This window comes from Nerophis lumbriciformis, linkage group LG38 (genome assembly GCF_033978685.3).
Source record: "Nerophis lumbriciformis linkage group LG38, RoL_Nlum_v2.1, whole genome shotgun sequence".
NCBI classification, from domain to species: domain Eukaryota; kingdom Metazoa; phylum Chordata; class Actinopteri; order Syngnathiformes; family Syngnathidae; genus Nerophis; species Nerophis lumbriciformis.
Window position 1 is genome coordinate 12,353,535 of NC_084585.2, and position 12,189 is coordinate 12,365,723.

Sequence of the window (12,189 nt, forward strand, 5' to 3'; positions counted from 1 at the left end):
TAAAATTCATTCATAGGAATAACGAAGAATGACAAAGAATTTTAATTATCACAATTAAATTAATGTTTGCAAAACATTTTTAATTGAAATATATAATATATATGATTTGCAGTGCAACTAGTTTAAATAAATGTCACAAAGATGAAACGCAATTATTGTACTTTGTCCACTTAGTGACAGGTTGACCCCGCGTGTGGCGACTTTATAAGGGTGGATTATCTTTTTATTTTGAAAAGTGTAAACAGGATATTACGTATGTTTCAGTATCCGGCTGCTGACAGCTGTTGCAGTAGCTTCAGTTGTCAACTGGCTTCAGTCCCTCTCGCAGTAGTTTCCTGTTAGTCTTTGAAAGCAGTTATTATTGAAACTGTCATTAGTTTCTATTTGACCACCATAACGTAGCAACTTTTCATCTCAATGGACACTGTACAGGTAGGTGAGTTTGCTGTTTACCTGCATGATAGCGGTCAAAGGTTAGCATGTTTCTCGAGAAAGATTTGACTAGCAAGGCTGGGACAGCTAGCTGCTAAGGGATCGTGCAGGTAAGGTAAGTTACTTGTTGAAACCGACTTAGCAGAGCTCAGTAAATATGATTTTATGGAAGATGATCTTGTATGTCATTGCTATATGTCATTTTCAAAATCTCTCAATTGTCCTTAGACTGTGGTGTCTGGATTTTCTCTGGACCTGGGACCACTGAAAGAACCACTTGGATTCATTCGTGTGCTAGAATGGGTATGCAAAATGTTTACATTTGAATTTGTTCTAATGTATTTGGAGGTGATGGTACTTTTGAAACAAGTTCCCCGTCTTCATTCTTAATCTTAAATAATTCAGTTTAATTAGATCATATTAAAAGTTACAAGCATACTTGCACTTAAATAGTTCAACAATACCCAAAAGAGTAGAAAGAAGTTGAGCTTATTCGATCCAAACTCTGACTTTTGCGTTTTGAGAAAAATCAATATTATTGTAGCGGTATAATTCAGTCAAGGTGTGGTTCCGCTCCCTTTCTTCATGAAGCTGTGTGCCTCTAAGTCTCCTGAATCAGTGGTTCTCAAACTTTTTTCACCAAGTACTACCTTAGAAAACACTTGGCTCTCAAAGTACCACCATAATGACCAACATTACAGCATAGTATCATAGTAGACCTAAGTATTCATTAAAAACAAAACAGAGGTTTTATTTAGCAAGTATATTAGTTGATTGGCAACACTAACTTGGCCCTAGTGTGTGAATGTGAGTGTGAATGTTGTCTGTCTATCTGTGTTGGCCCTGCGATGAGGTGGTAACTTGTCCAGGGTGTACCCCGCCTACCGCCCGAATGCTGCTGAGATAGGCTCCAGCACCCCCCGCGACCCCGAAAGGGACAAGTGGTAGAAAATGGATGGATGGATAGATTGTAACATAACAGTTTTTAACAATAACACTGTGTTTAAATGTAGGAATATAAAACTGTTACATTACAATAATTAACTAAGTGATTATTTGGCGTACCACTAGATAGAACCCGCTTACCACTAGTGTTACCCGAAACATAGTTGGAGGATCAATGTCCTATAGTAAAATAGTTATTTTTAAAACCTTATAGTGTTACATTGAGCAAGACTACAGAAGACAGCAGACTTGCAAAATTGTAGTCAAGCCTGCTTGTGACATTAGGTGGTTGCTGGGAGTACAGTGATACCCACAGAACTGTAATGTATTTGTGGTGGTGGGTTGATAGTGCTTGACGATGTTATCCTCTTCATTTGCAGTATTGGCCATGACACATGTGCATGTAATGGTTAATTCACAATGCTGGGAGATTTTGGGGGAGAGAAAAAAAACCCAAAACAATAAATAAGACAAATATGTTGAGAATTTCAAACTAACTTTATTCTTTTTCTTGATTTTTTTTTTTTTTATTTCACGAAAAATAATCACCTAGCAGTGCTTTGGGATGTGAGATGGTTTCCACAGTAGCACCTGTTGCTCTTTAAAGAAGAGCGAAACATGCTTTCCAGTCTTAAAAAGTATCCAACAAGACCAGAAAAAGTTAATACATTTTTTGCTAGCTTTTTGGAAAAGGAAGTATCGAGAGAACTGCAGCGACTTGAGCTAAGTTGGCAACACGGATCACTCCTGCTACGTCTTCATATTTTCTGGCAGACCACGTGCTTATGTGCGTTAAGAAGCAGGATGCCAACTTGTAGCGACAAGCTACATTCACAGACAGTACCTTTTATAATGTATTTAAGAGCAAGTGGGAACAGCTATTTGCTGAATCTATTTATAGCGGTCCAAATTTATGTGTGGTCAGTCCGTGTATGGGAAACATTGGAGATTTGTCAAATGTTACAAAACGTTATACCACTGTTGTTGGTTTGTAGGCCATGCTCTAAATTGTAGAATGTACCCTCAGAATTTGGTGCATTTACACCGAGATTGCTCAAAGGACTTGGTTGAACTGGGCGAGGAATGCAGTCAGTCAGTGTAGGCTAATGAGTAATCTGCAAAGATTCTGTAGATAAAAAAAACTTAAGGCATGAGGAATGGGCTGGCCATGGCTAATATTGGAAGTGTATTATATTTCGGATGCAGATGGCTGCGCTATGTCTTTGCTACAGTGCTCTGTGAAGGGTGTTAGCTTACAGCACAAGCAGCCACAGCCTGCTTTTTAGAATTGCTGTTGTCACCTCGGACTTATGCGCTCGGTAAGGGGGGTTGGGGAGGGAACAAAGTCAGGTCAAGTAAAAGCGGAGTGAAAATGTTGCATATATGCACTTTTCTCGCCTGTGGAAATTCGCAGAGAAAGGTGTGTTGTTATCACTGTCGCTATCGTCAAATGGAGTGTCGTCAACAACACAATGGGGTTTGCAGTGAGCAATTTGTCATGTATGTATGAACTAGAGATGCGCGAATAGGCAATTATTTCATCCGCAACCGCATCACAAAAGTCGTCATCCATCCGCCATCCATACGAACCAACATTTTATCAAAACCACACCCGCCCGCCATCCGCCCGTTGTTATATATCTAATATAGACGATGCAAGGCATTAGTGAGGTTAGAAAGCTTTTGCCTGTTAAAGAAAGGAGACTGATCCAATGCAGCAGAAACATTCAATGCGTGTCACGCATTAATATCTCTTGGCCACGCATTAGTGGCTAAGAGATATTAATGTGTGATAATATTATTTATCATTATTATAATATTATTGTCATTTCCATTAAGAAAGTGTTGACTATTGTTGCCAATGCCCTCAGATCAGGAGTGTGTTCCTCACACTTTGTGTGCGCAGTTGCAGCAAGCAGAACGAGGCTTTTAAGAAGTTAAAAAAATGTTTTAGAAAGACTAGGCCTATATTTTTGTTAGGTAAAAAAAATGTTCTGAATTTATTTAAATGAATATTAACTTGTTAACGTTATAATGCTCAAATAGGGACGAGGGCGGGGTGCACAGTGAAGCAGTGAACAATTTCGCGACAAAGATGAACCTTTATTGATTGATCTGCAGCCATGACAAAATATCAGACAATCTCCATTGTCAACGACAGGCAGGAAAATAAAGATAAACACATAGCCTATGTTGTAGGCATCGGCATAGGCTCATACGTTTTTAAGTTGAAATAAAAAAAAAAAATAAAAAAAAATGTGCCTCATAAGCCTTAGGCTGTCAATCATACGCACAAACTTAAATTATACAATAACATATGTATGTCATCTCTATTTAAACAAAAATAAATTAAATAAATAATAATAATAAATTACCTGCAACTTATTGGCCAAGGCAAATAGCTGAAGGGGGGAAATCAAACCCATCAGACTGCACTTTATCATCAGACTTGAATTATAATGAAAATAGACGGTCGCGACAAACAAAGCAGGCTAAATAGCCTTACATTGTCGCCAATCGGAGATGCGCTTCACTTGAAAGCGAGGCCAAATAATTATTCACACATAGTAGTATATCTCGAATAGAAAAAAAACACAATAAACAACGCAATTGCCTTAATTCCTTTGCATTGTAGTGCGCCCAAACAACACGTAACCGTCAAAATTATTTAGCTGACCGAACTCAATATAGGTTAGACATGGGCTTATTTGGTATAGCCTATAGGTAACGTAGACTAATTCGTTTAACATATCCAACCGTATGTCTACTTACTTTTTTTTTTGTTAGCACTATGCAGGAATAAAATGGCATCTACAGTGCCAGGATTCATGCGAGAGCGCCTGGCCTTTAAAATGCGCCCTCTGCGCTGAAGGAGCGCTCACTTGCGCCACTTGTTGCTGGGACGCGGTGCCATCTTTTTCTTTTTTTCTTCTTCTTCTGTTGTGTTGTGCTGCAGTGCCTGATGAATAATTGACTGTTTCAAAGAGTGCTGCTCGTTTTTCGTATGTGGGTAACACCATTTAACTATGTAAATATATTTCCGAATTGGTTCAACCGCCAACCGCCCGCATCTATTTAAAATCTATTTTTACCCGCCCGACCCGCGGTTTATCCGCGGACTCCGCGGTTGTGTCCGCAAACCGCGCATCTCTAGTATACTCCATCACATTCACATATTTATTATGATATCTGGTTTGTATAGTCACTTATAAACCTTTAAAAAATAATGACATCTGTACTGCTGAGTAGAAATAAAAAGTATCCATAATAAATGTTTGCCCACCAAGTCAAAACCGGATGTCAATCCATTCATTCTGGGTGCTGGAGGGTATCTCAGCTGCATTCGGGCGGAAGGCGGGGTACACCCTTGACAAGTCACCACCTCGTCACAGGGCCAACACAGATAGACAGACAACATTCACACTCACATTCACACACTAGGGCCAATTTAGTGTTGCCAATCAACCTATCCCCAGGTGTATGTCTTTAGAGGGGGAGAACTTGCAAACTCCACAAAGAAAGAAACCGAGCCCAGGGATCGAACCCAGGACCTTCGTATTGTGAGGCACATGCACTAACCCCTGTATCACCGTGCTGCCCTAAAACTGGATGTGTTTTTGGTCATATGGTTGAAACCCAGCAGTCCCAGAGATATCCTTTGAGTAGAATCAGAACAGCACGGCACAGTAATGAGTTTGGACGTGCATACTGCAGATGTATTCTTTCGTAGATGCAAAGATTTGGTTAAACAAAGACATCAATAGAAATAAACTACAACCTGGAACAAAAGATTACTGCCATTAGAAAGAGTGATAACGGTGTGCCACAAAAAATGTACTGTATCTGCAAATACAGTAGTACCTCATTTTACAAGCTAAATTGGTTTCACGATGGCGCTCATATCCAAACACACAAACAGTTGTATTTCGAATCAGAGGCACCTTTGAAATTAATTAAAATCGATTTAATCCGTGCTTGCCCAATCAAAACTGCACAATTTAACGTGTAATGTAATTTAATGTAACATGCCTTTTTAAAAAGAAAAACACATTTTAGATAAGAGATATTATTTGTAAAACAATACCATACAATGTAGTACAAACAACTATAATAGTTTTATAGGGATGAAATAATATTGTACGTTATTGCATGAGAGTGGACTTATGCAGCCGTCTCCTTCAAGCTGCTTTCTTTTGTGTAACAGTAGTAATTGTTGTTGCTTATGTTGCACAGGGACGTCTTTGCGTGACGGACCTGAGGTCTGATTTAGGGATGTCCCGATCCAGGTTTTTGCACTTCCGATCCGATACCGATATTGTTTTTGCACTTCCGATCCGATACCGATACTGACCGATACCGATACTGACCGATACTGACCTATCCGAGCATGTATTAAAGTTTAAAGTTATTTAGCCTACTTAGTTGTCAGAATCATGTTGAAAAGGGTTTTAGTACTCTTAATAACAACTAGCCAGCTGAATTAGGTGAGTTTGAATAATACACAATGGTTGGTAACAAGAAACTGACATGTTTATAGGATAAACACAAAATAGACAAAATTATTCATGACAAACAGAAATGACATCATTGAACTAGGGCTGGGCGATATGGCCTTTTTTTAATATTGCGATATTTTAAGGCCATATTGCGATACACTATATATATCTCCATATTTTGCCTTAGCCTTGAATGAACACTTGATGCATATAATCACAGCAGTATGATGATTCTATGTGTCTACATTAAAACATTCTTCTTCATACTGCATTAATATATGCTACTTTTAAACTTTCATGCAGAGAAGGAAATCACAACTAAAACAATCACAATTTTTTTCATACGGTGTTTATCTGGAAATGTTTGCCTCGGCATTTTGATGGTGTGGACGTGTGGCACCGAATGGAGATAAGCGTCTCGACAGACGTTACAATATTTGAACAATGATGACGAAAACTGTTTTCTCTGTCGTGTCCGTGTGTCGAAAATTGTTATGCGCTTATTTTTTTATTTGATTTTGTGCGTGGCATAGATTTGCCGTGCGCAGAGGACGTTTGAGCAGTGCGCAATTTATGGCGTCACATTAATGCCAAAAATCCAAGCGCATAACAACTGTTATCGCGCGCTGATTCTCCACTTCGTGCGCGCGCGACACCCTTTTGCGCGCGCGTGGTGCCTTTTTGCGCGTGCGGCGTCTTTTTGCGCGCGCGGTGTCTTTTTGCATGTGCGCGGTGCATTTCTGCGCGCGCGCGGTGCCTTTCTGCGCACGCGCGCAGTCTCGGTCTGTGCATTCTCTGTGTACTTCTGGCATCTCTCCTCGCGCTGTCATGTTTCTTTTTGGCACTTTGGGGGCGGGTATGCTTAGACGGCCCCTCCTTTCTGATTGGCTCTGAGCATTTTTCATATGACCAATCATTCTGCAGCGTAGCAACGTTGTAGCCATCTTACCTCGGACAGCTAGCCTCAATCATTACATTGATGTCAATGGTACATGTACTAATTACATTACCATAACTTGCTCGATTTTCGACCAATTTACAAACGGTTTGCCTTGTTACAAATCTTATTACATGTAGATATGACATAGGATGCTGTACCTGTTGAAATTACCTCTTTCGCTTTAAGAAAAAATGACTTAATTGTGCAACATAGTTGTGTAGGGTCAGTGTTAGTCAGTTCTCTGATTATTTTAAACTGTTTCAGAATACATTATTAAAAGGCTATTTTTTAACATTTTAAAAACAAAATTCAAAGATTATTTCATTACTTTTATGGCTGAATCAAAAGAAATTCCATAAATTAGAAAACAAATGTTCAGGAAGAAGTGAAATTATAAAATAATGTTATGGTTGGATGTTATTGCTGGTGGACCAGTTCTGGCTGAAAGATGTGATTATGGTGTTTGTTGTCTTATTATTTATTTGGGTCACATTTTGTATTTCCCTGTATTGTGTTTATGTGGTATGAAATAACCTTCATCAGCGCGCGACATTTTTTTATCCACTTCTTCCTCCGTAAATCTTGCTACATATTGAAGATGACCCGCCCTGCTATACTTCTGATTGGCTCTGAGCATTTTTCCTCTGACCAATCAGAAAGAAGGGGCCGTCTAAGCATACCCGCCCCCAAAGTGCCAAACAGCGCACAGACCGAGACGAAAGGCACCGCGCGCGCAGAAAGGCACCGCGCACGCGCAAAAGGGTGTCGCGCGCGCGCACGAAGTGGAGAATCAGCGCGCGATAACAGTTTTTATGCGCTCGGATTTTTGGCACTAATGTGACGCCATAGCAATTGCACAGGCGCGCACGGCTGCGCTAGCACCACAGCTAACGTTAGCCATACTGCTACCTCTCTGCTAGGAGAGGGCGTATACGTATGTGACGTATGACGTGTCGTGTGTCGTGACAGTATGTGACGTGTGTAAGAAGGTGCGCTTGCTGTCTGTGAGTAGGAGAGACAGGAAAGAGTGAGAAGAGCCTGTCGTGTAATGCCAGCAGCTAAAAGCAACTGCGTGAGAATCCACAGACGTGTGGATGTGTTGAAGGTGTGCTGGAAAATGCAGAACGGAAATTAGGGAGCAGCAGAAAAGTGGAATGTATTATTTAAATCGGTGCGTTGGAAAACACGGACCGGAGTTTTTTTAAATCTGCATCTGGATCGGCATTTTCCCATGCTTTGCCGATACGCATTTTTTTGCAAATATCGGCGGCCGATCCGATCCAAATATCGGATCGGGACATCCCTAGTCTGATTTGACAGCAAGCGATATATGTATGTGTACCAAGGGTTATACCAAGGGACGGCGTGGTGAAGTTGGTAGAGTGGCCGTGCCAGCAATCGGAGGGTTGCTGGTTGCTTCTACCATCCTAGTCACGTCCGTTGTGTCCTGAGCAAGACACTTCACCCTTGCTCCTGATGGGTGCTGGTTAGTGCCTTGCATGGCAGCTCCCGCCATCAGTGTGTGAATGTGTGTGTGAATGGGTGAATGTGGAAATACTGTCAAAGCACTTTGAGTACCTTGAAGGTAGAACAGCGCTATACAAGTATAACCCATTTATCATTTATCATTTATTTATAATGCTCGATCATCCAGTTTGTAGAGTTAGGTGACAGAACAAACTGAAACACGTCGAACACACATCATCAGCAGCTTCTCCATATTTTCATTGTTAAATGTCCGCCGTTTGGTGTCCTTGGCTGCAATGTGCTCAGGCTGCCTCGCTGGGTCGGCTACACAGGTTTTAATTGGCTCTCCTTTAGGGCTGCACGATTAATCGACATCAAGGTGTTAATTAGTGCGATAAATAACCGCTAGAGGCTGAGGGTTTTTTTTTTCTCGGCTGTAACCGACATTTGAGTGACAGACATGTTGGCCAATCTAAATAGTTGAGCCTTGCGTTTGTTCATCTTTCGCTTAAAACAGGGAGAAAGAGGTCTCACTGTGCATCGCTCTCAGCAACTGATCGCGTTTATTTAATAGTAGAATTAACGGAACGCAGTGAGCCCTCTTTTCAGTCATCCACAATATGGCCCCGTTTATGCTGCACACCAAATCTGATATATTTTTGCCCTCAAGTGACACAGATATGATTTGCCTGTCTAAACGCTGCGAAGTGCTTCAAATCTGATCTTTTGGCATCAGATTCAGGCCACATCAGGAGGTAGTCTTGAATATGATTGAAATATGATCTTTTCAAATGTGACTTCAGTCCAAACGCAATGTGACCCGAATGTGACTTTTTCGTCAGCTTTGGGCGAGCCGTCCTTTGTGTGCGCCGGATAGAAGCAGTCACCAGCGGAAGTGGATCATTTCATCACGACATCCGGTTTCGGTATGCAAAGTCTATTTAAGACGACCATAATTTTCGGTGCATCACTTTTCAATAGTGCGCAAATAATAAGCTCTATGCAATATATGAATATTTATTTTGATTCCGAAGAAATAGCGATTGTTGAAGGACCGGAACTGACACTGTGGCGCATTTGCTTACATGTGAGTTGAAAAATAAAGCTGCCGTAGATCAATGCTGATGTCCATGTCTCCTCTACTTAACAGCCATAAAAGGATTACAACCCTCCAAAATATATTACTCTATATAGATCCATTCATACATTATATTACTTTAATTTACTTTCACGTAAAACCCCCCCACTAATTTCTAAGGTGTTGCGACTTTTATATTATTTTGTAGTGGTAGCGACGTCCTCCTGGTCAACTTCCTTTTTACTTTATCGAAGCGCGCATGCAAGTGACGTCAAGACCACATTGGGACCACATTGGGGCCTGTGCGCGTTTACAGTGGAGTCTGATAAAAATCCCATTTTATATCCATCTATCCATCCATTTTCTACCGCTTGTCCCTTTTGGGGTTGCGAGGGGTGCCGGAGCCTATCTCAGCTGCATTCGGGCGGAAGGCGGGGTACACCCTGGACAAGTGGCCACCTCATCACAGGGCCAACACAGATATCATATTAAAAAAAAAAGAAGAAGAGATTTGGGCCACTTTAGCCTGCAGTGTAAACATAGTCTATTTTCTTGGTGGGCCGAGTACAAACACAGGAAGCACGGACAGACACTGACAGCCTTCCTACTCGAGAGTCGCATGAGAAATGCCTCAAAGTAACAAGAAATAAGAGGAAACATATGTTCACAAAGCCAAATGTCCTGTTGTGGTAACAATTCCACATACGGCCATTGACACGAACGAACGAGCGAGCGAGAATGCAGTGATCACGTGATTGCAACAAAAAAAGTCAGACTGGGAAAAAAATGCACTTTAAAGTCCTACTTAAAAGAAATGTTTTTATTTAAACGGGGATAGCAGATCCATTCTATGTGTCATACTTGATCATTTCGCGATATTGCCATATTTTTGCTGAAAGGATTTAGTAGAGAACATCGACGATAAAGTTCGCAACTTTTGGTCGCTGATAAAAAAAGCCTTGCCTGTACCGGAAGTACCGTGACGTCGCAGATTGAAGGGCACCTCACATTTCCCCATTGTTTACACCAGCAGCGAGAGCGATTCGGACCGAGAAAGCAAAGATTACCCCATTAATTTGAGCCAGGATGAAAGATTCGTGGATGAGGAACGTGAGAGTGAAGGATTAGAGTGCAGTGCAGGACGCATCTTTTTTCGCTCTGACCGTAACTTAGGTACAAGAGCTCATTGGATTCCACACTCTCTCCTTTTTCTATTGTGGATCACGGATTTGTATTTTAAACCACCTCGGATACTATATCCTCTTGAAAATGAGAGTCGAGAACGCGAATTGGACATTCACAGTGACTTTTATCTCCACGACAATACATCGGTGAAGCACTTTAGCTTCGGAGCTTATGTGATAGCATCGTGCTTGAATGCAGATAGAAACAAAATAAATAAGCCCCTGACTGGAAGGATAGACAGAATTAAGATCAACAATACTACCAAACTGGACCTGTAACCACACGGTTAATGCTGTGCCGCCTGGCACAGCATTAACCGTCGTTAGCAATGCTGTTGCTAACGACGCCATTGAAGCTAACTTAGCTACGGGACCTCGACAGAGCTATGCTAAAAACATTGCTCTCCACCTACGCCAGCTCTCATCTGCTCATCAACACCGGTGCTCACCTGCGTTCCAGCGATCGACGGCACGACGAAGGACTTCACCCGATCATCGATGCAGTCGCCGTAGTCACGGTAGCGCGTCTGCTAGCCAACTCAAAGTCCTCCTGGTTGTGTTGCTGCAGCTGCTGCTAATACACGATCCCACCTACAGGTTTCTTCTTTGCAGTCTCCATTGTTAATTGAACAAATGGCAAAAGATTCACCAACACAGATGTCCAGAATACTGTGGAATTTTGTGATGAAAACAGAGCTGTTTGTATTGGTATACAATGGTGACCGAATACTTCCGCTTCAACCCTTGACGTCACGCGCAAACGTCATCATACCTAGAAGTTTTCAACCGGTAGTTTCCCGGGAAATTTAAAATTGCACTTTATAAGTGAACCGGCTGTATTGGCATGTGTTGCAATGTTAAGATTTCATCATATATATATATAAACTATCAGACTGCGTGGTTGGTAGTAGTGGGTTTCAGTAGGCCTTTAAGATGTTCAATATTTATTTTTAGTACAATTTTTCCTGACAGAATGAGTCCATTTTGTTATTTGGTTGTTTATTTATTTAGGATAACAAAGTTATTTACCTTCTAATTATAGTACAATGGTAAAAAAACACGTCTACAGTAATAAGATATAAAATTGTATATCCTTTTAAATGATTACTTGAATTATTATATATTATGATTACATAATATTGTAAACGCTGTATAGTTTTTATTGATTATTTATAAGTTCAAGAGCATGATGTAGACAAAAGCTGAGTCTGTCTGCATAAAGCCAAATATTTATTTTTAAAGTAAATTATTGCTATCGTTCTAATGTGTGGCACCTTGAAATAAGAATATGTTGATTGACAGTCTAAAAGTAACATGTCTTCTTTTACTAGTTATTTTCACAGATTTTTGCATTTTTATGTATGATATATCCATCCATTTTCTACCGCTTGTCCCTTTCGGGGTTGCGGGGGGGCGCTGGAGCCTATGCGGGGGTACAACCTGGACAAGTCGCCACCTCATCACAGGGCCAACACAGAGCCAACACAGATAGACAGACAACATAAAAATCGCAAATCGAATTGCAATCACAATTTTGTAGAGAAAATTCGCAATTAGATGTTTTTTCTCAAAATCGTGCAGTTCTACTTGCCTTAGCACTCGCTTTCTCAGTTCAAGTAGTTGGAGGGCATGGTTAACATAACAAGC

General features: G+C 40.8%; 1 protein-coding gene across 2 annotated transcripts in view; it reads left to right on the top strand.

Moving 5' to 3' along the window:
• The first annotated feature begins 251 nt into the window (after positions 1 to 251).
• The window catches only part of sypl2a (synaptophysin-like 2a), a 33,773-nt gene continuing 21,835 nt past the window's right edge, over positions 252 to 12,189 (top strand). The window contains exons 1-2 of one of the 2 annotated variants that reach the window (XM_061932185.1): positions 252 to 432; positions 661 to 735. In XM_061932185.1, coding sequence (XP_061788169.1) covers positions 418 to 432; positions 661 to 735 — 90 coding nt within the window. In that variant the 5' untranslated portion in view covers positions 252 to 417. The remainder of the gene's footprint in view (positions 433 to 660; positions 736 to 12,189) is intronic. The other variant, XM_061932184.1, reaches the window with a different exon arrangement.